This window comes from Daphnia pulicaria, chromosome 8 (genome assembly GCF_021234035.1).
Source record: "Daphnia pulicaria isolate SC F1-1A chromosome 8, SC_F0-13Bv2, whole genome shotgun sequence".
In the NCBI taxonomy this organism is placed as follows: Eukaryota; Metazoa; Arthropoda; class Branchiopoda; order Diplostraca; family Daphniidae; genus Daphnia; species Daphnia pulicaria.
The window spans coordinates 6717289-6743755 of NC_060920.1; the positions used below are offsets into that span (position 1 = coordinate 6717289).

Here is a 26467-nt window from a genome sequence, read left to right on the forward strand (position 1 = left end):
TCAGAGTGGTGTTTTTCGAGGCAGCTTTGTCGACAGCCTGCTGTTCCAATCCAGGTGTGAAGAAGACTGGCTCTTCTCGTGGAAGATGAACTGCTAGTCGTTGGATTGAATGGGATTTGTAGGACAAAGGGAACTTTGACAAACGCCAGAAGGCTTCGGGTGCGCTCACGTACCTATTGTCCCGGTATTGAGCTATTTCATCCCACTTAATTGCAGATGCATGACCTTGTGCTTGCGCACCCTGAGCACCTTGTTCTTGCGTACCTTAGGCACCTTGTTCTTGCGTACCTTGGGCACCTTGTGTCCCGGTGATTGTTTTGGTTCCTTGACAGTCGAACCCCTTATGTACGTATTTGAAAAGATACTTAATGCTTTTGATGGATGCGCAGTACTCGACGTTGATGTGCGCGTTGTATTTCAAACATAGGTATGGATTGTAAGGGACAACCCATCTGTTGTCCACCTGATAAATCTTGTTGTTCCGCTTTAATGGATTTGTTTGTCCAGCTCTTCTGCGATACGTAGGGAACCCGTTGTTGCTCATGACAGTCTCAGGAACGAATTCTTTTGGGAGGTATTTGGTACATTCGCCGCGGTGATTTGTCATTGAGATCTTTCCCACACGGTCCATGAATCATGTTGGACATGATGATTTCAAAAAGCCTTGGGTGGGTTTCCTTATCAGATATTTCTGCACAAATAGTTTGGTCGATGTCGGCTGATGTTCTGGGTATGTCGGGTTTGTCGATCCAGATGAGCATATGACAGTGAGGGAGTCCACGCTTCTGGAATTCGATAACGTGAATTCTTGCAGTAACTGCGCCGAAAATTTGACGTTTTTGAATGTCTTCGACTATCTCATTTTTCTTCAAGTTATAAACTCTTGATACGACATCAGGTCTGTCTGAAGCAGAGTGGTACCAAGGGATGCTGTTTGTGATTTCTGGCCACTTTGGGTTACACGTAAATGTTACAAAGAAGGTCGGTTTTCCAAATTTCGCGCAGATGGCCATTGAGTCCTGATATGCTTGCTGTATGAACCTAGGACTTCCTATGAAACTTGATGGCAGAATGTAGGTCATTCCTACGGTAAGATTTTCTCTTTCCGCTCTGTTGTTTAAAAAGTCCATCAGGCCGTTGTTTTGGGCTTCGTGTAGATCGGCCTGATGTTCTTGTAGATATCTAAGTCGGTTTCCTTCCGTCTTAATGAAGGAATCCGTCAAATAAGGCTGGGAAAGCTGTCCAGAATAAAGGATGGTGTTAAAATTGCCCCCAATAGAAATCCGGTAGAGGTAATAATCACATTGCGTGACTCTTGTCCTTTTGCCTTGTTATTAAAAAGCACATTTATTAATAAATTAAAAAACAAAATAATTTTTTGTAAAATTTCATTACCACGTCTTCTATTTATGCTTTGGTCTTCGTGATCACCCACCGTTTCTTCAAAATCAAATTCTTGATCCTCAGCCTCCTCTGTTGTAGTTTCACCTCCTGGTCCCCTTTCATTGGATACCACATCTGGATCTTCTTCTTTGTCGTTTTCTCCTTCTGCTTCCCTTCGTTCATCATTCGTTCTGTAAATAATGTTTGGGTTCCATCCGCTGTCACCGTTTGGAAAGAGCAAGGGATAGCTCATAGGGTCACACATTGATTTGTTTGGGTCAATTTGGATGCATCTCCGTCCTCTTGTCAGAATCAGAAGATGGCCGCGAATGTCTCGATCTGAAGGAGGAGCTCCATCAACGTTTTTGAAAACGACACCAATCTCATTATTTGTTTGATTATTGTATCGCCTTTGATCTTGGCTTTTGTCATTGTGAATTAGCAATGCAACACCAAATTGTTCTCTATTATCAGCTACGGCATTCCGCTGTTCTTCTTCAAAGAGTTGGCGCATCGATTTGTACAAATGCGCGTATGGATTTACTTCGCGAAGCATAGTGTCCAATGCAATCATCACCCATCGCTCGCAGCCTGCATTTGCCTCGTTGTGCAGTCGGATGTTTGTCGCCTGAGCCGAATCCATGAAGTAAAGATCAGCATATCGTGGGGTCTGTGAATCTTGACAAACAGAGCTCGTCGTGTGGTACACCATTCCATGGATACGACAGCAATATGGTCCCTTACCAGGCGGCACACACAAGTGCACAATTGTAGTTCCGTATTTTCCTCATAAAGTCTGTTGCCTGTGGGTGACTGTTAGTCAAAAGGCTTTTGAGAAATTCGGGACATTCCTTTAGATCAGGGAGACTAACTTTGCCTTTATTGCAACAATTAGAGAACTTTTTATCGCTTGACATCTCTTTTTTGAAATGGAGAGCGTGACAGTATCCGCATTTCCAGTCCATCCTACCACAGTCATGAGTGGGAATACTGTCTTCACGTAATACTTCTCTTTGATCCAATCGGTGAGTTCTGGCAATTCGAGTTTGTCTTGTTTGTTGACGAAGTTCCCTCAAGAATTCCTCGCGATATTCACGCTCGGTTTCTGTTTCTACCGGAACTATTTCAGCGTGTGGTTGAATGTCTTCATCGTTTAGATCCTCAGTAGCCTCCTCTAAAGGGACGCCAGGCTCGTCTATGTCTTGTTGCTGGTCTGTTTCCATTGGCTCCTCTAAAGGTGCTCCGAGCCCGTCCATGTCTTGTTGCTGGTCTGCTTCATCTTCGTTTGGTTCTCCTTCCTGGACCGGGGGCACAAAGTCAGCTTGCGCAGCTCTTCCGTCAGGTTCCACAGGATTCAGTCGGCGTCTTTTTTCGCGGTTATACTTATCACGATCATATTCTCGTTGTTGCGCCAATCGTTTCTCTCTAACGGCAGGAGATTCATTTTGTCTTCGATCTCGTTGTTTTTTCTCCTCTTGTGTAAGAGTTCGTTTCGGAGGCATTCTCCAATTGATGCCAAAACACTTCTAAACCAAAACCTGGTCAAAATTCAAAAAAATTCAGTTTTAGTACAATTGTTATCATTTAAGTACATTCTGGAACATGATAGTATAAACTGTGAATTTATTTCAAGAAGTTTCTGAGATTTTAAGTTTGTGAGAGGCTAAATAGGCGACTTTAAACAAAATTAAATCTCCAGAGAACTCCTAGATGGCTCACCTTTACAATCGCCACAATCTTCATAAAAGTGGAGCATCTAGCGGTCAAAATTACAACTCTAAAAATTGAAATTTTCGAAGTAATGCTAAACCATATAAATATCTTAATTTTACAAATTTCATTTTGCTACAATTGTTGTAATTGAAGTACATTTTGGAACTATATAGCATTCACTGTGAATTGTTTTAATGACATTATTTAGTTTCTGAGATTGCAACGTCCGTGAGAGGCTGAATAGGCGACTTTAATCAAAACTAAATCTCTAGAGCACTCCTAGATGGCTCACCTTTACTAAATCTTCATAAAAGTAGCGCATCTAGCGGTCAAAATTTCAACCAAGGAAGTTTTAATTTTCGTATTCGTATTTAAATCCTATAAATATTTTACTTGTGATCTTACGGATCTTGAAAATTTTTGTCACGCGCAACACTTTGCTTAATTCGTAATGCTTAACCATATAAATATCTTAATTTTACAAATTTCATTTTTGCTACAGTTGTTATAATTGAAGTACATTTTGGATTTATACAGCATTAACTGTGAATTGTTTTAATGAAATTATTTAGTTTCTGAGATTGTAACGTTCGTGAGAGTCTAAAAAGGAGATTTAAAACAAAACTAAATCTCAGGAGCAATCCTAGCTGGCGCAACTTTGCTACAATTTTCATAAAATTGTCGCATCTAGCGGTCAAAATTACAACTCTAAAAGTTAAAATTTTCGAATTCGTAATTCAAAATCATAGAAATATTTTACTTGTGATCTTAATATATCTGGTAAAATATTTGTCACGCGCAACACTTTGCTCAATTCGTAATGCTTAACCATATAAATATCATAATTTTACAAATTTCATTTTTGCTACAATTGTTATAATTGAAGTACATTTTGGAATTATACAGCATTAACTGTGAATTGTTTTAATGAAATTATTTAGTTTCTGAGATTGTAACGTTCGTGAGAGTCTAAAAAGGAGACTTAAAACCAAACTAATCTCCAGAGAAATCCTAGCTGGCGCACCTTTACTACAATCTTCATAAAATTGGCGCATCTAGCGGTCAAAATTACAACTCTAAAAGTTAAAATTTTTGAATTCGTAATTCAAAATCATAGAAATATTTTACTTGTGATCTTAATATATCTGGTAAAATATTTGTCACGCGCAACACTTTGCTTAATTCGTAATGCTTAACCATATAAATATCTTAATTTTACAAATTTCATTTTTGTTTCATGACTTGTGATTTTGTAAAAGATATACCACGCACAACACTTTGCTTTATTCGTATTTCAAAATCATAAATATCTTACTTGTGATGTTAATAAATCCGGTAAAATATTTGCCACGTTCAACACCATTCGACTCGAAGACACGACTGAAGATTTGAACAAATTTCCCCCCAAAAAATGTTTGTACTGTCGTCTGTTTTATACGCAATAAACTTAGAAATCGATTACGTCAATGTTGCCTTTACAAATATTTCATTTAGATAGATTGCAATATGATTATGACAAAGTTGTATTTACAAAACGCCCTCTGCTTTCTTGCTGATTCAAAGCATCAACTATAACTAAGTTTTAGGAAATGACTGAAGCAGGCAACATCTCCGGTAAGTGGAAAAAAAATTTGTATTCGTGTCGTAATTCTAATTAAATGTAATATTAACAAAATGTTTATTTCTTTATTTCATTGATTCCGATTTGGCTGAGGGTATTAGCGAAGAAGATGAATTGGACAAAACCCTCAGCCAAATAGACTTCTCCATCCTTACCGCCTCTCTTAGCACGCCGAGCGCCTCAACTTCCCTCCCCAGCACTTCTACAGCCTCTCCCCGCTTCGCCTCTCCAAGCCTCGCCAGTACGCCAACAACAACAAAATTCCGCGCGGACTGGTTGGAGCGAGAGCGGGAGCGAGTAGAGAGGGAAATAAAAGAAGCAAGAATTAAAATGCGCCAAGGGGAGGAGAAGTTGCGGAAATGGCATAACAACGTAAAATAGTAAGTATTTATTTTTTCCAAATGTTTCATACACATTTACTTTTTTACATTGTTGTGCCATTTCCCCAACTTCTTGTCGTGTACTTTAATTTTCTAAATGTTTATTTTTATTTTTGTAGTGCTAGGGCCACCTTATCCCGCTATTTAATGGATGAGGCGACCGCTAGAAAAGAGTTGGCGCTGGTGAAGGAACGGTTGGCCAAAATAGAGGCCATGGAAAAGGAGATGTTGTGCTGAATTTTAAACTGTTTTTTTTTTTTTTTTAATTATGTTTTGCCTTTTTTTTAAACATTCAAAATTCAGAAAACAATAAAACATTCTTTTGAAAATCTCTTTTTCCTTGATCTCCATATTTGCCTACCGCCACTTCACTTTCCTTCAACATTGACAATCATCATCATCATATTTACCATCGACACATTCATAAAAAAATAAACAAAATAAATAAAAAAATAAACAAAATAAAAACAGTTGAATCACTGAGGGGTGGAAATTGTAGGGCCATGCAAAACATTCTCAACAATTCTCAACAAATTCCCAACATTTTCATGCTCGTGTACCATTCACTCAGCAGAATAATTCAATGCTAACTTTTGAACATTCTCATGCTCGTGCAACTTTCAATCACCAGAATCAACCAATGTCTAATTTTCAACATTCTCATATTCGTGCACCCATAATTCCCCAAAATTATCCAGTGCCTAATATTCCATATTCTCATTTTTGTGCCCCCTCCATTACTCGTCACCCTTATCAACTTGTTCAGTACTTGCCTCTACGCACTCGTCAACCGCCCTATATCAATCCTAATTTGCAACTATTCGCACAACAAAATCGATCCTCCCTTCAACAACAACCACAACAAACACGTTGTGTGCTAAAACCACCACGTCTCATTATACGGGAGCCACAACAACAGCGGGTGCAAAACCAACAACAGGAGCAACAACAACAATTGGGGCCTCAACAACAACGGGAGCCACAAATTGATCCGCGCCGAAGCTTCGAGCATCAAAACGATCAAGATTAGAGACGAGTACAACAAAAAGAACAACATCAACGTCGGCAGCGAGAAAGTAGACTCGACATTCAACATCGTAGGCGCAATTATGAATAATTTCACTTCAAATTGAAATAAAACACAGAAATTGTACTACTGCATTGCTACTAAACAAATAAAATTTTTCAACTCCTCAACTTTCAACTTTCACTCAATCAATACAGTAGGCTGACAAGGGCTCATTCAGTTTTACAATAAGAAGGATAAACGACAAGTCTTCACTCACTGTTGTTATCTTAGCATCAGCTGGTTGTTGGAAATTGACGTAGGCATAGCCAAGTGAACGACAAGTGATCATGTCTCTGCATATTCTAATGGAAACCACAGGCCCAGCAGTGGAAAATTTCTCAAAAAGCATGGCTTCAGTGACCTCATTGTGAAGATCACCAACCTATAGATGCAATTGGGTAATTAGCCCCAGCAGTGTTTTTCATTTTTCAGAAAGTTCAAGATGGCAAAAGAAATTTAGTTGATCGACCGTAACCAACATCAACCGAATTCCCTTCTTCCATGGATTTCATGGATTTCTGCTGGGACAGGAGTACCGTTTCAACAATATTATTGCCCACAATTCGTGGGTCTTCATTTTGGTAAGTTTTTTCTAATTAAAAAATTAACTAAATATTGGCTGAAGCGTTAAACCACCACTCACAAAACCGCCGTTGCCGTCGCCATCGCAATAACTCTCTTCCGCCTAGTCCACCCGACCCCCCACGACGACAAAACCACCTTTGCCAACCTACCACCCCTAGAAACACGAATCGAAGAAATCGCAACAGGCGACAAAACCAACAACGATTGCAGGAAGCAGTGCGTCAAATGGGGCTAAAGGGATGGGATCCGTTGGCAATGGCGAACGCGGTTGACCGTAACCAACACCCACCGAATTCCCCTCTTCCAACAGAAAACCGTCGACGACAAAACTGCCGTCGCCAAGGAAACAATCTCTTTCAACCCCCTGCTGCCCAAGGGTACCCCTACATTATATTTCAAACTACAAAATAAACAAATTCTTCGTGAAGGAAAAAGGCCAAGTAAATTACTTCATCGTGGGAATAGGATTCATAAAAATAAGCGACTTTAAAACCAGTATGATATCTGGTTACATACGTCAGAAATTTTACATGCACGGACATGAAAGAGAACCTCTCTACATGCTGGTGCTCACCGGAATGAGACCTCTTTCCTTCGCATTCGGCGGCCCTCTACCGGACATTTCTACGCATCACAAATAATCTAAGACAACATATCAGAGTTGCCATATTGCAAAAAAATCCAGAGAGGCTCTTCGCATCGTATTATCCTAGCATTTTAATGATAATTCTGGTCAAATAAGCTTTAATGGTAATGCGCGTGTTTAATGGCTTTAAAGAACTTGGGTATTTTATTATCATATCAAAATTATATACTTTTGCCTACGGTTTTTAGACACCGTCTTATCTCTGCTTTCACGTCTGGTCTGAAGACACAAGTAACTGATTATCAGGAAGAGTTAGTTTTTGAACTGTTCCGTAAATAGATGACTAAATGATCTGGCTGTTTGTAATAATCATTGATTTAGCGAAGTACATGAGATAATTTTTAATTATAGCTTAAGTCTAAGCAAACTTACAGACAGCAAGACAATATGAAATTTACAAGTTATTAAAATTTTATGTTTTACTTGGGTCGGATACTGATTTACTTTCATAAACCGGCTAACACGTCGTCCTTTAATGTTACTTGCTGGGTGGCTCCGTTTCGATGACAAGGGTTAAGTGTTGGCTCTATCCAGCATATCCAACGCTATCCACTACTCCTTCATTTCATTGTGCGTGGCGTATGGTTGCTGTGTTTTTTTTAGCTCACCTAGCTTATTGCCTTCCTTCTCTCCTTAACTGTATAAAATACCACTTTTTCTTTCAAATCTTCAGGTTTTTTGGTAACATTCTTAGGCCCAACGCAATCGAGTCGATCAGTCGCGATGCGGTTGATTGAATCACGGTAAACTAGAGCGACACCTTTGCCTCAAGGATCAGGGATCGGAGACCCATCAAATTCAGCGTTGGTAAATAGATATTACAGTGACCTTTTTAAAATTTCTGTGTATTTATAAAGATAGTGGTACTCGTTATATTGCTGGATCCGGAAAGAAATTTGGGGTGTTACACGACTGGCTGCTACGAATGGTTGTAATAGAACTCCACTGCACCCAGTAAAATTTTCTCTTTTATGCGGCGTGTCTTCTTTTATGCAGCTATTTATTGCAAAAGTCGCTTCTGTTGCTGCTGCTGCACCTCCCTTGAAATTTCATGTCGTAGTCCAAGTGACGACCATGTAGGATGTAGGATTGACAATGGTTTATTGTACAGCATCTGAGAAAACATTGCTTTATTTCACTAATTTACTATTTTAGAATTTCGCTTTTTGTATCATTATATGATCAGCAATAAACAATAAATTAAAATAAAACAAAAATTTTATTTGAAAAAAAAATATTTAGGAAACAAGAGGGGAAAAATAATTCCAATTTCAAGAGCTATACATTTTACGGGATATAAGATCAAGAATTCATCCTCTAGACATTTCAGTTGTACTTGGTATAGATTGGTAAATGCAATGTCCAAAATACATCCCTGTGTCATCTATTAGGATCAACCCAAGAGCCTGGTGGATATCCACAGGATATAAAGTGCCACTATGGAAAATACATAGCGGCATCTTAACCCCTTCTCTTCGGGGACACATGTTCAACACGTGACTGGCAGATGGTTAACAAACATTAACTCGTTTACTCGTTTTCATTCTTTTCCTCCGCGTTTATTTTCACGACATCATTCGGGTTTTTACATCGCAACAGTTTTTAACACAGACATTTTTTAGAGAATCAATTAAAACTACTTTTCTTTTTACTGTTAGCTTTTTTTCCATGATTATTGATCTCAGTAGCTTGAAGCTGCATCAATTGTACATGCACAGTCCTTCTATGCCAAGAGAGTTCAAATGCTTCTTGAGTTTTGGCCCCTTATTTAATGCTTTGTGCAGGAAGAAAATTTGTATCGGAAAATACAGAGATTTTGAGGTCACTTCATCCCTACGCATCTGAGTATCGGCTTAATTAAATGATTGTTCATATTTTATGGCACTTCTTCATCTTTATTTTACTTACTTACCATGCTGTTTAATAGTATGTTATCAAAAAATAATGTTTTACCTTGTTCTGGGAAACCACAATCCTTGGGCCTGGTTGAGACGGACGTCGCGCAAGATTCCTAGCGTTTGTTGATATGCTCACCAGAGCAATAATGAGGCATAACGCTCACCGATATCAGAACAGAAAAATAATAAAAAGGACGACAACGTAACCCAAACATCGCATCAACGTCAGGCCAAGAGCAGGCACAGGCATTAAGAGAAAAAAATGTGGAAGAATGACAAAGAGAAAAACTAGTTCAGTCCACCAATGAAATTTTCTGCTAAGTGCAGCTTAGTATCACCCGCATTTTGGACTGTTTTTGGAGTTGTTTTTCACACAAAATGTATATAATAACATTCATTTTTCTTTCTATGAAAATGACACACTATGTTTATGCATACAAATATACACGAACATATTTTAGTGCATAAATCCATTTTTAAACAATTTAAAATTGACTTTATTCAAATTATTTCTTTTCAATTTCATTTTTTAATCTTTCACCCTCCTTTCAGCGTTTACAAACCTTGTCAATTGGCTCTCCACAACCTCGTCCTATTTTTGTGTGGTGTAGATTTAAACCAATGGACCAGCCAATTATCTTGTAATAAACTGGCAATATTCAAGAAATCAAATCCCAATCTTTTACATATCGCCCGATATAGTTTGGGTTTAAAAAATGTTAATTCAGTCCCTCATGAACTCGATTCAACTTAATAGTAGAAACAACAAAGTTTTGTTTATTTTTTTTACAGACGCCTTGTATGAGTTTTAACAATTAGTCCACCACTCAAAGAGGGTGGAATTGTGGGTTTTTAAAGGTTTTCATTTTTGGGGAAACTAGCTGACTGCTGCCTGTTGACAAACGCGAATTTTCTGCCGAAAGAAATTCGGTCCGTACCAACACATTCAAGAATGGTCCACGTCACCTCGTCTGCTGGATTTAGTTGGTAAGGAATGTGTCACTCGGTGTCACTCTCCTTGTTCCGTGAGTGTTTGAATCTCACTCTAATGGTGACTCATGAACATTTGATTCTTCAATTCTTCATGGTACTTCTATCCGTTCAGAAGTAGCGGTAGTGTACCTTTCGGGTCAACGCATTTCCAATTGCCCAGCTCAGTCTAACCGCCTGTCGTGCGGAATTTAGTTCCAGTTTTGGGACTGAAAGTGTTTTCCTTTGTGCAATTTAGTTACTGAACACACTTGCCGAACCACAAGCTTCCGTCCATTTCACGTTAATTTGTGTTAACGACTTATTAGCTAATAAAGCGCTAGTTAGTGTTGACTTGAATCAATATCAAATGATAAGAAATAAATGCTAAAGTTAAACCATCAATGGGTCGTCATATCCATATCCCTCATAGTTTTCTCATTGTTGCTGGTAAATCTGTTTTTCAAGAAGGCAATGTATTTTGCAGAAATATATACAACACAACAACTGATTATGCATGGTCTGAAGCTACAGGATCAAGGTAAAAGGCAGTGTATCTGACTATTGTCGGATGCATTTATATCTTGTCATATTTGTCCGTCTACGAAGGCTTTTTCCTCTGGACGAGGGGCGTCGAAAAGAGGACCATTGATAAAACTACAAATAAAAAGACCTGAACACGTTTTGTTTCCTGAAGGGGACGAGTTCTTTGACCCTTCAAGGGATTCCAAACAGGAAGGTCAACGTGAAGGTTTGTGTGGTTTTTTTAATCGTCTTTTAATCTTAAGACATCAACATGAGATGTACTAAATGCTATTATCATTTGTAGAGCTCTGAACATCTGTCGATCTCATAGCATCGATATAGCTCTTAGTATATAAAAATGTTGTTTTATTGAAATGAATATTTTGAAAAAAAAAGGAATTAGAGTTCTGATTGTAGTGGGAATAGTACAATTTTTGGGATTGATGTGGCAAACATCTCCCTTCTTTTGTTCAATTTTGTTTTTAAAAACTCTCTTACGCAACTAAACAGGTGGTAATAGTCTGAAAGATTTAGTTATTTCGTCCTTATGGGAAGAACCAACTTGTCCCTTGGTAGCATCAAAAAGAGAAACTGAGGAGACTAGAACCTTTTATATAAAGGCCGTATAGAGACTAGAAAAGGAAATAAATGCTCTAGAAAGCAGGTATATTTTTGCCACATTTGATGAGTGGAAAACAAGGAATAAAGTGGGTAATCGGATTGACTCGAGAAAATACGAGTATGGTGAGGGAACAGTTAGTGTGTGGGCAGGTGTGGGAAGATGTGGGCAGGAATTTATACCAATAGTCCCCAATTTCATGTCCTGTTGGGAGTCTGCGCACTGGTCTCGTTCTCTATAGCGTGTTGAAATTCGCGACGACTAGAAGACGTTATGGTATACGGGACGGATATTTTAAAACATCATTGATACATTGATACGATTTCCCCGGTCTCTGGGTATGGTAGGAAATGATTATAAAGGAAAGACGTCTCCCTGATCAGCGATGTTAGTTCGGGAAAGTTTCTTTTGATAGACCCTCAAACCAGGTAAAAGTCGATCTTTACGAGCCCTGTTTCAAAACTGGGAGACAGTGGGCGGACGTATATGATCCGCTGAGATGTGGACGGTGGTTAATGGAATTCAAAAATGTAATAAATCACCACCTCCACTATTGTGAACCAGTCCATCTAGTGTTGTACTTTCAGCCGGATTTTACATCAATATCGTTACTTCCAACTGCATTCATCGATTTTTCTGGAATTCTAAAAAAACCAAGTTTTGTTCGTACAAACGTATAAACGTATAAAGCGGCAATTGGAGACTAGAAAACGAAATCAGGGCTCTAGAGAGAACGTGCCACATTTGGTGAGTGTAAAGCAAGGAAAACAGTGGCTAGTTCTTATTGAAATTAGGTGTTTAAGTAACAAGTCCAATTCTAAACTGATGCAGAAAATTAGTGACTAGATCAGAGTTTTGTGAAAAGATGGTCATCTGCTTTATTATACCAGCATGAGTTCTTCACTTGTCCATTTCCTTATAAAGAAGGTAGAAGATAAATCCCCTTGTAATTTCATAAACTTTTCATTACATTTTGTCAATGTAATTTACATAATTTTCTTTTTTCCCTGATTTAATCTAATTTTGAAGTTACTCACCAACTATGTAATTTTGTAAAAACCTTTGATATTGGTGTTGGCTAGAGAAAACTATAACTTCTCTTTCCTGTCTGCTTGACATAATTTTTTTTCTCATAGGACTCGGTGTCAATGTGTAGTGGTTTTGCAGTCTTGTTCCTGTTGAAGCTGTTGCTATCCTTATTTTGCTGATTGTGTTGAGCGAATACTTGAAGTAACACTCGTGTTATCTTGAAGTTGCTGAGCTTGAGCTATTCTCAAGTATTTGTGTTGGTGTTATCCTGAAATAGTTGTGCAAGTGCAAGTGATATCCGGTTTGATGGCTTAAACATTTTGTCTTCAGGTCATTTGTGTTTTCATCCACTCAGTATTACGATTGAGGCAACTTGATTATACTTTGCTGTCCAATGTGGCATTTTGCTGGTGTTGCAGCCTACTTCGGAAAAGATGTTTTTCATCAAGTTTAAAACTGTAGCTGTTCTTTGTTGATAATTTGTAACGGAAGTTGCATCCAGTAGTTTGATTATCTTTGTGTCTATGCAAATTACCGTTTATACCGAGAAAGAATAAAAACAGTAATACTGGGTTTTATGTCGAGCAATTAATAAACATATGTCTTCGTGAGTGGGAAAGTATCGAGGAAGGGGGGGGGGTGATTTGTTTTCATTTCTAAAAGAAGTGAGTGTTACATTGGTTGAACCTGAAACCTAAAAAAATTCAGAAAAAAATAAGCATCATCCCGCCAAGATATTTAATTGGCTCAGCATAGAGGAGACTAGGGCGAAGAGGAACACATTTGGATGTCTACCGTAATCCTTATGATTTCGGACCAAATAGATACATTTTAATATTTGTGTTTGTTCTGTTTTGTTAAGCTACATCTTGGCTACTTTTTTTAAATTATAAAATTGTAAAATAAACGAGACATAACAAAGATATAAGTACGCTTTTTTCACTTGACCTGCACTCGACCGAAAAAAGACGGAGTAAAATGGAACGACATTTTTCTCAGCAATGGCTCTAAAACATTTATTTAAAAACCAAAGGAAAAATAGGATATTCATTTACCTCGAAGAATATTATTACAATGTTTGCGAAAAATAAGTTAATTATTCTCGAGTAATTGTTGTTTTAAAGTAGGACTATTTTTTATTAATTTTTCTTATAAAACACCCCTGTTTCCGTGAATCATTCATGTTCGCCACTCTCACTGACGCTACAAAGTGTTCTATTAAACCCCCAAAAATGTGTTCACTTTAACCCCGACAAAGTTGTAACATTTAAAAAAAAACATTTTTTTGGTGTACAAGTGAACAATCTTTTTTAAACGACATTAAATAGAAAAAAGAAAAATCTTTAAAAAGGCAATCTTGTTTTAATTTAAATTGAAAAACCCTGCTTTCAAACTTAAAAAATTAAAAATTACTCTTTAACATTCACACCAGTGATTTTACTTTTTCTATAATAACTGGAAAATTTTTTCAGCTATTCTGAATAAATTAACCCATATGATTTTAAAAAATACAATTTCTCATATACCTTAAAGAATTAAACATCTTTTAACGTGTTTTTTTATAGTAAAACCGATTTTTCACCACTATACTCCCTGTTCCATTTCGCCAGGGTCTACCTTACATAATATGAAAAATTTAAAAACAAGAGTTTGAAGAAGATATTAAAAAACAGTGGTTGCGAGTGATAAGTGGTTGCTGTAATCTGAATTGGTGTGTACGACCCCAAACACACTTGTAATTTCATTTAATTTTGAATTTGAAAGAAAAAAAAATCAAATACAAAGAACGATCTGAATAATGAATCATCTTATCTAATCACAATAAATATTTTATCAATAAAAACTCTAAAGAATAAAATTTAAAAAAGCGAACAAAACTACTGTGTTATTTCAAAAACGTCAGCACATTCAGCAAACACATTGCTACAAAAGACTTGCGTAACAGGTTCAGTTTAAAATCTGAGTTAAGATGCATTCAACAGATGACAAACTAATGAAGATGATTTTATTTGGACATGCTATACGGGGAAATCTCCCAGAAGAAACTCTCGAGTAGAAGTCTGAAGTATAGAAGGGGATACTGTTGACGCATGTTGTGCGGTGGAAAAACTCCAATGGCGACCGGCCTTTGTCTGCTCCTTAAAAACATTTCTTAAATCCAGAATTTTTCTTGAGATCTTGTATAAAAACGTCCAGAGTAGGCTTTGAAAGAAAACTTACGCCAATAAAAAGTGTCCGAGAATTCGTTTTGGCACTTAGGGGAAACCGGGGTTATTTGGGAATATATATTTTTTTAAAATTTCAAATTGCTTTATATAGTACGAAATTCGATGAACTTCAATTTGTGGAAGAAATATTACAGGAAATTTGTCGATTGAATCAAAGTGGAATTTCAATTGGTTTTTGTGGGAAAGAATTAGGGGGTGATAAGACGATATTTCTTTAGTTTCGATTTCTTTTTTGAAGATGGCTGGGATATCGAACGCTATAAAGGGGCAGGAATAGGAAAATTTCGCTATGTTTCTGCCGGAAACACTAATACCGACTAGAGAAAATTCCACATCGGAAACGCATCCATGCAGCTTCACAACAACAACAAAATTTTCCTCGTCGGTGTCTGGATTCTTGTACACCGACATTAATACGGGTTGATTTTTCCTGACAACGTTTAAGTCCAAATCCTCCTCCTCACTAAGTTTATGGGTCAGACGGCCTAGAACGCTTAGTGGACGCATTCCAGAAACACCAGCATTGTTATCGGAGGCATCGCCGGCTCCCGAGTGACTTTCTTTCACTCCAAATGAGAAAAATGTAATCGTTTATAATAATTTTGACAAGGTTGTAAATTGTACAATAATACCTACATCAAACTCCATGTTTGCCAGGAAGCTCGTTAAACGCCCCTCTGAAATCTGCCAATTACTTATGATAGGAAATAAGGAGAAAGTAAAGGCTTACAGAGGGAAAGAAAAGAAACAAATCCACTGGGGAAATGGTAAAATCCTGTGAAATTTAAAATTTCGGTTTTTCAAATCCGTCGTCGTTCCAACGTCTAGTCTTACAATATTATCTAGCACAAAACAAAATACACAAAAAACAGCTTTCCAACCTTCGTATCACATGTAAAGGCGACTTGCCGAAGTCATTCTTTTTTTTTCTTTAATAAAGGGGTTTAGTTTAGAATCCCAGATGGTTCGAGTGATAATAAATAAACATTGAGCACGCACACGAAAACTCTCCTTGGTCCTTACGCCACAAGAACATTTCGAAACTTTCTTTACGGGACAGTATATGTAATAGGGTGTAGAAGATTCTTGGTCAACAACGTGTTTGCTTTTGCTTTTACAAATGTTCGATAACATCAAAATCATTTGATTTGCCAACATAATCCTTGAATTTCCTTAGCAAAAGGCATTCTTCTTGTTTCTCTCGAATCTTTTCATATTTGTAGAAATTAACTTCAATCTCATGCCTCAACAAGCTGCGCTAAATGTATGATTTCGGTATTAGAACCAAAAATTTGATATGACGAAAGATCAGCCTTGAGACGTCTTCCTTCTTCTTGGCTCCATCATTTTGATTATCGTGCAATCTCAACTAGTGTTTTCCAGCGAATTCAAAACAGGGGTGAAAAAAGTGGTCAAATGTTCATAGTGAAGTCTGCATCGTTTACTTAATTTCAATTCATTTCGGATATTCGGAACATCCGAGGGTTTCTAACAGTCATTCTTGTAGAACATCGTTCCACTCATTAGGGTTTTTTACCAGTTTTTCGAAATTTGTGGTTGCGAAAAATTTAATAAGGAGTTTGCATACGCGAAGGAAGCCATGTACTCCGCGGATGCCTCATTCTTTAAGAGTAGACTTGTATAGCCTATAAGTTATCCAAGACGTAGGTATTCGGAAAGCAGCAGAATAAAACATTTGGATCATATTAAGGTTAGGAATTTGTTTTTATTTAACTGCTTTTTACTCAAGGCTTTAACTTTACTGGATAACTATTGTTTTCTCTTTTCATGAAATCCGAGACGGATGGAAGGGTTTTAAATTATTACAATGAGAGAGACAACTTGCGCTTGTTTTTAATTGAGTTTATTGGATAACACTATGAAAAAGCAACATTGGAGTTGCTTCTACTCCTGTTGTTTCTTCGGTTTCCTCAGGTCTAGGTCCAGGTCTTCAGCAAGTGGCGACGCAGCCAAGCAGCCGATCTTTCGTCGTGGCTTCGTGCTGAGATCTAGCCACTTGATACGACCCAGTTGAGGAAAATTCCCTTTTTTATTTCTTGAATAATATATTGTTGGCTTATGTTTTTTACAAAACTTTCATGCTTTCATACTTCATAGGCTTTGGGGAGATCATGGACAGGCTGCATTTGAGATTGTCAGTCTGTAAAATCATGATCTATAAACTTAGATGACTTCCAATGTATAACAATAATCTAACGGATAACTGTATAGATCATGGTCTAATGAACGCAACTACAACAGGAACGTAAATTTTGAAATCTCTAGCATGGTAAAGTAGTTAATTTTACGCGTAGATGAGAGGGCACAAATGGCAAGAAAACTAGAATCGATATAATCGGCAATTCTGGCCAGGTGTGTAACTATACGGCTTAGATGCTTGTTTGCTACGATGGATCATGAACCAAGTGACCAAGGCCAGGGCAATACTGACCGCTCAGTTCATATACCAAAGAAACTATGGTTCGTTGAAATGTAAAACCGCCGCGATGTTCAAAATATTTCGCGAGGTAGAGAACGTAATCGACTCAGATTTTTCATCTCCTAACCATATCTTTGTTCAAGACAGCTACGAGGAAGTTCCATAAAAGATTAAGAAACCCTATTCTTATTATAAGTTCTTATTGTTTTTATTCTTATTTCATTAATTTTGCTTGTTTTATTCTCATTAGAAGTGTAATCCCTATTTCTTGTACACAACATCCAGGAACACACCTTTATCTAATAGCGATGGCGACGATTGCCCCCTTCGACAAATGCCCCCCCCCGACTTTTCTCCAATTGCCCCCCGACTGTCGCCCCCCAAAAATAAATGCCCCACGTAACTGATGCCCCTCTAACTAAAGCCCCCCTTAAATAATAACAACTGACCCCTTTGTGAAAAATGTAATAATGGAGTATGTAGGCTACAAATTCGATTTCATTTTGAGGCAAAACGCTACCAAAACTTACACTTGTCCAAACAAGAAGCTTTCTAAAACATCGACGTAACTTCCAATGCAAGTTATTATTATATTCTGAATCCTAATTACTACAAATATATGCTCTCTACTGTGTTTCAGTTGAAAAATAAAGCAATAATAATAAAATTCTGGATGCCATGATATCGTGATTTCACTCTCAAATGCCCCGGGAAATCCAGCAAACTCCGATCTCCCGGCAGCAGCAATCGTTACCGCCATGAGAGCGGTGGGGGCGCTAATAGCAACGGCAACAAAACGGACGGTGGCATCGCTCAGAAAACAAAGATGGCGCGAACCCGCATCGGCAATGTGTAAAGACACACAACGCGACCGCCGCACCCCCATCTTTCGGTGGAATTATTAGGCAGCAACGGGCAATGGGAGTCGAGGGTTAGTTACGAAAAAAAACCCAAAACCTTTGACAAAATGTAACATGAAATTTTTTAAATGAGCTTTATTATTGTAGTGTTTATATGTTATAGCCTATACGAAACCCTCCGTGAAAATATTAAATATTTCTGTATAAAAAACTAAGTTTAAATTCAAATTTTGTTATTTCTGTAAAAATACGGTACTTCTAATTAGAAATGAATTATTAAAAAAATGTCAACATGTTCTACGTGTGTTAATTTATAACTTATCCAATTTTCATAAACATCATGAGTAAAATTTGTTATTTATGAAAGAAATAGTGACAGACGGTCAAATAATTTTCAGTCGCGTTTTACATGGTACCTTATGGCAAAGCGGCCGTGACAAAATTAAGTTTTTCCTTTAAACTACAAAAATTAGAGGCTTTCGCCATAAAATAAACAAGATTATGCCCAATTTATTGTAAAAAGGCCAATTAAAAGCAATGTATAGCTTTCTAGCTAATTATTGATTGGCAAAAAGTCCTTTTTTGACTTTCCGATTTCTCAAATATGGAATTAGTCAGGAATTCAACGCCTCGACGACGAGGCGCGAGTGTTCTTTCGAAACCAAGACAACTCACGCCTCGTCGTTGCGGCGTTGAGTTCCTATACTAATGATATGGGAGATATTTGGGACGAAAATGCGGGGTAAATTGGAACCAAAAGGAAGTCTGTAATGGGCGTAGCTTAGCTCAGTGGTAACGCTGAGAAAATAATAATGTTTAAATATATTGATATATTTTAAATTTATTTTCTTAATTTAGCAATAACCTAAAAACATAATAGCAAAAAACAAATTCTAGGTGGCAAATATAATAGCATGATATTTTTTTAATTTGTTCATAACAATTTTTTAGTGCTAAAATTAGAGTGTTTCGCCCTGTCCCATATAAACCCCGAATTTTTCCCCGCCCACTTTTTTTCCGCAACTGTAAAAATCGGAAGCGGGTAAACTAACAACTCTAAAATAAAATAAAAAATACTGGAGATAGAAAAAAGTGAGACAAATACAATAAACATTTATTTTACAAATCGGATGATTAGGAAAGGCCCTACACGAGAAAAACCAAAACCGGTCCAAATAACCCCACTCTCCCCTAAGGTATCGCGATAACAAGACAATCGATTTTGCCCGTGGTAGTGTTGTAGTGCGATACATAAAGGTAAAATCTAAAATCTATTGCCCCCCAGAATCTGGGGGGTAATAGCACTTCTGGCTATTGCCCCCCAGAAAGGCAATAGCGGCATCTAGCGGTAGTCGAAATGAAGTAATGAACTGCAGCTATTCTCGTAGTTAGTTTTCGTGCTTGTTAGTCCTGATTTGTCCTGATTTCTGTGGTAAACTGTTAGTAGTAGTAAATGAATGAACTCCCGTTACTAATTTTTTTTTCTACATAGGAGCTCTCTGTTCGATCACCGATTTTAGTAGAAGCATTTTCCGATGTCTGCCAAGTGCCAATTTCACTTTTTTTTTAATTCAATCCAAATTCAATTTATTTGTAACCATTTGTAACAGCAATCAGGACAAATCAAGACTAGCAAACGTCAAAACTAACGTAACTACGGGAATAGCTGCAGTTCATTTAGCCCAATGCTAGATGGGGGTATTGCCTTTTTGGGGGGCAATAGCCAGAAATGCTATTACCCCCCCCCCCCCTTCTGGAAGGGAATAGGCGCGACCATAAATAAATGCTTTGGAATTTGGAATTATGATTCCCAGTGGTTCATTACTTCATTGCTCTTGGTAACTATTTATTAATTAATAAATTCCAAATATCAAAAATTAGATTAATTGAATTAATCCACTCTCAATAATCGAAAATAATCCCAGAATATCGATCAATAGTTTAGTGATCCTATAATCGATGACTATACGACTGTAACTTAATTTCATATTTAGCCAATTTAGGTCTCCTCTCTCCTCAAAGCTCAAACACGTGTGATTTGTGCTGGAGTGTAGTTGTTTTTCTCGGGCCAAACACAATTTCTTTAAAAAACGGTCACAATGAGTTCAGTTTCAGTAGAAGAAATTCTATCCAAGTTTTATGAGCCTAACAATGAATCAGCAAGAACGGTAAATTCATTACGTCATCAATAAAACGGTGAACCAATTTTCACCTTTATTTTTTTGATGCAAGGTAAAAGCCGAACTCAAGGAGGCAATGAAACGGCCAACTATTTTCCCTACTATGCTGCACATTGGAAAAAATTCCACTAGCCCACACATTAGGCAGTATGCGCTTATTTTTCTCTGAAAGCGACTTTCAAAATTTGATCAATGGGTCAAACTGACAGTTGAAGTCATAAACATGGGTTAGAAAGGAGTCACAAACTATGCTGTCTTGATTCATTACTTTATTAGTTGTCTTATAGGATCAAGTCAGGCCTTTTGAATGTTCTAACTCAAGAGAATGATGTTAGTTTGCGCAATACAACTGCCCAAGTTGTTGCCTCAGTTGCAAAACATGAATTGTCCAACAGAAAATGGCCTGAGTTGTTAGAATTCATTCAGCAATTGTGTTGCCAAGAAGAATCTGATGTGAAAGAACTAGGATTGTATGTCTTAAGCATTGCGGAAGATTCAGCTGGTGAAGACTTCGAGATCTTCTTTAAGCCATTTGTATCCATCCTTTATTCGGCTTTGCAAGATTCAAACACCACCTCAGCTTTCTATGCCTGTGTTTCTCTTAAAAAGCTCATTCCATTTTGGATTGGAACTGACGAAGCTGTAAGATTTTTTTTCTTTAATCCTACCATGTAATAAATTGTGATAATAATAGTTTTTTTTGTTTTCCTTTAACAGACAATGATTCAGCCCCTAATAACGCTATTTCTCCAAACGCTCTTTGGCTTGATGACTGAGGCGGACACAGAAGAGGAAGATGACAGCGACGATGAATACGATCAGGTGGAATCGAACAAACCTTGCATTTTTGCTGCTAAAACATTGAACGAGATGGCGCAACACTTGCCACCTGAAAAGGTCATCACGCCTTTGCTTCAGTGGGCTGATCCCGTCTTTAAAGGTAAATATTTCTTTGATGTAACCAAATAACGTGATTTTTTTTAGATCTGTTTATGCTCGGATATTCGCGCTCAGCAAGCAGGATACACGGCCTTAGCAGTTGTGGTGGAAGGATGTGCAGAGCATATTCGTACCGAGTACATGGCACAGTTTGTTCAGGTCATCTGCAGTGGCATCAAATATCCGCAAGCGCACGTTCGCAATGCTGCTCTCTACGCGATCGAGAAATTTTTCGATCATCTCCAACCCAATATTGAGAAATACGCAAATGACATCTTGCCCATTCTCTTTGAATACCTGTCGGCGACAGGCAATAGCTTGGCCAGTGGTAAGAAAGTGCCACGCAGCGTGGATCGCGTTTTCTACGCCCTTATGATGTTTTGTGATACTATGGGAGCAAAGCTCAATCCCTTCGTCCCCTCTCTGATGGAGCATTTTCAAATCGCACTAAACCCGACCTACCAATTTCATGTAAAAAAATTGGCTCTTAGTGCCATTGCAGCAACTGGTAATACTTTATTTTTGCCATTTTGTTACTTCCATTTAAAAATTTCTGGATAATTTTGCGATAGCCAATGCAGTCGGGAATGCCATGGTCCCCTACTTTGGTCGCATCATGGAACATTTAAAAATCTATCTCAGTGGGCAAATGACGGAGGAAGAAATGCCCCTTCAGCTTCAAGCTCTTGGTCAATATTCCACTGTTATTGTATTAATGATTTTCTCAATTAACGAAATCTTTTTGAAATTTTTATATACACTGGCTGCAATTGCTCGAACGATTGGTGAACAAACTTTCCGGCCGTTTGCTGATGAATGTCTTAACTTTACCGTCCAACTAGTTCAATTCAAGGACGATCCTAATTTGCGAATATGCGCATACGGAGTGATTACTTCGCTGGCTAGAGTCATGAAAGATGATACGGCTGCTGCCCTGCCGGTCATTGTTCCTTTATTGATGAAAGCCGTCGAAAGTAACGAAAGTGTTACGGTTGCAACAAAAGATGATAACGAATCGGCTTTCCCACTTGTCGATTTACTCAACAATGACGAAGACGTCTCGCACATGGAAAACGAAGATGATGACGAAAGCGATGTGGACGGCTATCTGGAAGAAAAGAAGGAAGCTTGCCTTGCTCTTAGGGAATTGGCCCTGCAAGCTCGGTACGCTTATGTTTGATTCCGGTTCTAGGTTACAATTGGCTTATAAATTTATTTTGCATGGTACCACAGAGGACCGTTTACTTCGTACGTGGAACAGTGCACCGGTCCTGTTTACAAACTAGTCGACTGTGGTCCTTGTAATGTTAGCCTCAACTACAACAGCCATGAAGATATTTACAGTGCTGCACTATCCGCCCTTACTCAGTTTACGATCTGCATTGGCAAACAGTTTAACGGAGAGCAAGGTATTTTTTTTAATGAGGTGTGTATTCGCCGAAGGCGAATGTTACCAGCAAGGTATTTATAATGATTTTTAATCGAATTTTAATTTTTTGAAATGTCATTTATTTTCCCCTCCACAGCTTGTTTGGCCGCACTTTCAATACTCATTCCCAAGCTTTCGGAAGCCATCCGCACGGATTGGAGGTTCGAGGTGGTCGGCGAAGCGCTTGATTGTCTCACTGATCTTTTGAAGGAGTTGAAAGGTCTCGCTTTCGGTAATGCAGTACTCAAGAGTTTGCACCGTACTTTGCTGGACTGTTGTCGGCTCTTCTTCACAGGGCGGTGAGTTTTTTTTATTTCTATGACTTTCTATCAATTTTTCTTTCTAATTATTTCGTTTGTAGAGAGAGCATTGTACAATTGCGGAAAAGTCTTTCAGTACCAGCGTCCTGGCGGAGTGCATGGAACCGCTCGATGGTGTGCTTCAACAGTTTGTACCGGATCTCTTCACGACTTTTAATAATAATAATAATAATGTATTGCATTTAATATTGAATAGCGCCTTTTCCAAATCATAATCAAAGGCGCTATCAGCTCCGACAATATACATGGGGAAACTCAATTTTCATATGCCGTTCGAAACAAAAATGTTTTTAGCTTACAACGAAACTGTGTGAGAGAGAAAAGAGGAGAGTAAGGAAAAAGAGCTAGTAAGCGAAGGTCGGGGGGTAAGGAATTCCAAATTCGAGGAAAGGCGACTGAGAATGCTCGATCGCCAAAGCTTTTCATGTGGCTGCGAGGGGTGAAGAGTAGGAGCTGGAAGGAGGAGCGAGATTCACGGTCGGTGACACAGATGCTGATTAGTGCACTGAGGTATTGTGGCGCGAGACCAACTAGGCAACGGAACACCTGGACAGCAATCTTGCACTCGATGCGCTGACACACTGGGAGCCAGTGCAGGGAGCGGAGAACTGGAGTGATGGATTTACGTCGGCTTACACCCATGATGAGACGAGCTGCTGAGTTTTGGACACGCTGCATTTTCGCCAGGCGAGTTGCGGGAAGACCAACCAGTAGAGCGTTGCCGTAGTCAATGTGGGACAGGACAAAAGCATAAACGAGCATGCTTTAACGCGAGCGCGACCCTTGCGAGCATTACCAACCTGATGCACGATTCGGATAGTGAAGTGAAGACCAATTCTGTTTTTGGATTGGGAGAACTCGTCCTCCACGGACGTGAATTGCTCTTACCGTTAGTATACTTGTACTTATTGGCGGAAAAAACATTTTCAACTGTGCTTCAAATGATTTTATTTATTTTGCAGAAATTTTCCGCTCATTCTTCAGTTACTGTCCGATGCATTATCGCGCGAGACTTATCCGCTTGCGCTGGATAATATTTGCGGTGCATTTACTCGGATGATCACCGTCAACATCAGTGCAGTACCCATGGATCAGGTATGGGACTGCGGTAAATTTGTGCGTTATCTCTCGATTATTTACTATTTCCCGTGTGTTTTGTAGGTTTTCCCATTACTGATGAGTTATCTTCCGTTAAGGGAAGACAGTCACGAGAACTCTTCGGTGCTTAAATGTTTTTTTTTCTATCCTCTAATGGTCACCCGCTCTTTGCATCACATTTACCTCAAGTCATGAACGTGATATTAACGATGGCCATACAACAGGAACTCTAACTTGGTATGTTTTTTTTGTTTTTAATTTATTTTCTTTTCTTTTTCACGTTATCAGATTTAAACGTTTTGTGTTTGTGTATATTTTTGCAGAGCAAAAACCAATGATTAATGAACTAATGGCGCACATCGCATCGGATTTTCCTGATCTGTACAACGAATGGTCGTCTGCTCTTCCAGCTGAAGTACATCAGAAGTTGAAAGAGGTTTTGGCTTAATTAGTGGGGCAAACATTTTTAATTCTTGAATCTTCCTCCCCTTAAAAATTTCAACCTCTTGTTTGGTTATTATTATTTTGGTTAATTTTGTAATCCGTTTACGAATTTTTGAGTTGAATCCTATGAAGGTAAAGCATCGAGGGAATGTGACAGAACCAATTGACAACGTTCCGTGTATACGAATCAGAAATGTGTGTATTTATAACTAAAACTCCCATTCTTAATTAATTAATTGTTCAAGTTGTCTGTGCTGATTTGATTGCGATACAGAATCATACCGTTGTCAAAAACTTCATCATTTGTTATCTCAATCAATCTCACCATTTTTTTCCAACATGTTGGTTACCCAGTAAATATAGTAAAAAAGAAATACCCAGTAAAACCAGTAAATATCACATAGTCCATCAAATTTTCTCCAAAAATTGGACGAGAGAATTGAAATTCAAGAAGCCTCAAACTGGTTATTATTTCGCTCCCATATTTTAGACATCCCTTAAAGATTAAAAACTTTCATGTTTAGTAGTCAATTTCACTTCATACTGGGTTTTCGCAGTCTCTGAATTTCAACTAAACGTGGCGTTTGACAGTTGACAATCGACGATTGGGAACTCAAACCCTTTTTTCTTCTTTTGAGATTTGCTGGTGTAAGGAAATTGTCTTTTTTTTCTGGACTTGTTCTTTTTTAGCGCGTAAAAAATGGGACAATTTGAAAGGGTGAAATTCGAAATTTTGCTGGCGCTCGCATAAATCTTTCACCGAGGTAACAAAAACATTAGAAAGCGTTCTTATTTTTTGGGGAGGCAAAAAAAGATAGACGTCATCAATGTAGATGCAAAGGGGGGAGAAGAAGGGCTTCTGTTGTAGCGTTGCTTTCGTGTAGAAGAAGAACACGGCGGTGGTGGCGGCGTTGGCGTCGGCGGGAGTTATTATCTGAAGGGAGAGAGTCAGATCCCCTTCCCATCAGCCTAGAGTCTTTTATGGCTAGAAGAGCTCGAGCAGCAGCAGCAACCTCGACGCGCGCCAGGAAGTCGAGCCGGATGCGACCAGATGAGATCGGAAGTACCGCATGGCTCGTGTGCCAAGACTGATGCTTTCTCTCTTTGGTTCTCTCTTCTGGCGCACTAGCGTATACTGCCACCACTTCTGCTGCAACTCTTATAAATAAATAAATAAATAAATACAGATGGATAGATGGAATGATACAGTATATGCCATATACACAGCAGCAGAGTCGGCTGTATTTATTTCTCTCTGCACAAACATTAGCAGATGCAGAGGCGCTCCCCATCTTCTATCAATTTCTCTGAGCCTCTTCTACTGCTACACTCGCCCCTTCTCTTGCCCATCCTTCCTTACTTTCTTCCTTCCTTCCTTTCAACCATCCAGCTTCCGGTTTCTACATCTTTTCCTTATAGATCCTGGCATTTTTTTTATATATATAAAGGCGTAGCTCCCACCGGGAGTATTGCCATTTTGTATTAATAGCGAGGTTGAGCATGAATAAAATTACAGATGTAGATGAATGGGAGTGAATATGAGTTCAGGTGGTAGATGCTGTGACTTAGCTGTGACAATTATGCGCGAATGCGGATACAACATGTCGTGACGCATAGCTAACCAGGACTAGCTTCACACTGAGTGTGTCAGAAACCAGAAGGATCTTATCCGTCGCACGAGGCTAAGTAGACCCATGCGGATCTTCCCAGCCCACATGAAAGCAGAGGAGCAAAAAAACGCTCAAACATCAAAAATAGGGACACAGGCCTCACGGCAGCCGAAACCGGTAATAATCTCATCCGTCACACATTGTGCGGTCGATTACCCAGTCATTTCTGACACGGCGATACCAATCAGAAATAAGCAAACAAGTAACTACAAACAGAAACCGGAGGAATCTCATCCGTCGCACAGGTCGAGGTCTAAACCAACCATGTCTGACACCAGGGGAACAGATGCAAAGTAAGAAAAAAGAAAAAGTTCGTACAGCAATATAGGGTCTCTGTTCTCACGACAGCCGAAGCTGGGAAGAGTCTCATCCGTCATCACATGGTGCGGTCGATCTCCCAGCTCCTGCCGACACGGCGTACA

At 38.6% G+C, this 26467-nt stretch overlaps 1 protein-coding gene and 1 long non-coding RNA gene across 2 annotated transcripts; one reads left to right on the plus strand and one right to left on the minus strand.

Annotated features, from left to right (window-relative positions):
- Positions 1–551: 551 nt before the first annotated feature.
- LOC124311910 lies at positions 552–2095 on the minus strand. Its single transcript, XM_046776277.1, has 2 exons — positions 1396–2095; positions 552–1327 (listed from the first exon to the last, which is right to left on the minus strand). The coding sequence occupies exons 1-2, from the start codon at positions 2093–2095 to the stop codon at positions 552–554; spliced, it is 1476 nt and encodes a 491-aa protein (XP_046632233.1).
- A 2717-nt stretch (positions 2096–4812) lies between these two features.
- Positions 4813–25439, plus strand: LOC124311854. The gene is made up of 3 exons (XR_006910274.1): positions 4813–5097; positions 5217–6533; positions 25427–25439. It is a non-coding gene; the product is annotated as an uncharacterized LOC124311854 (long non-coding RNA).
- The last annotated feature ends 1028 nt before the right edge of the window (positions 25440–26467 follow it).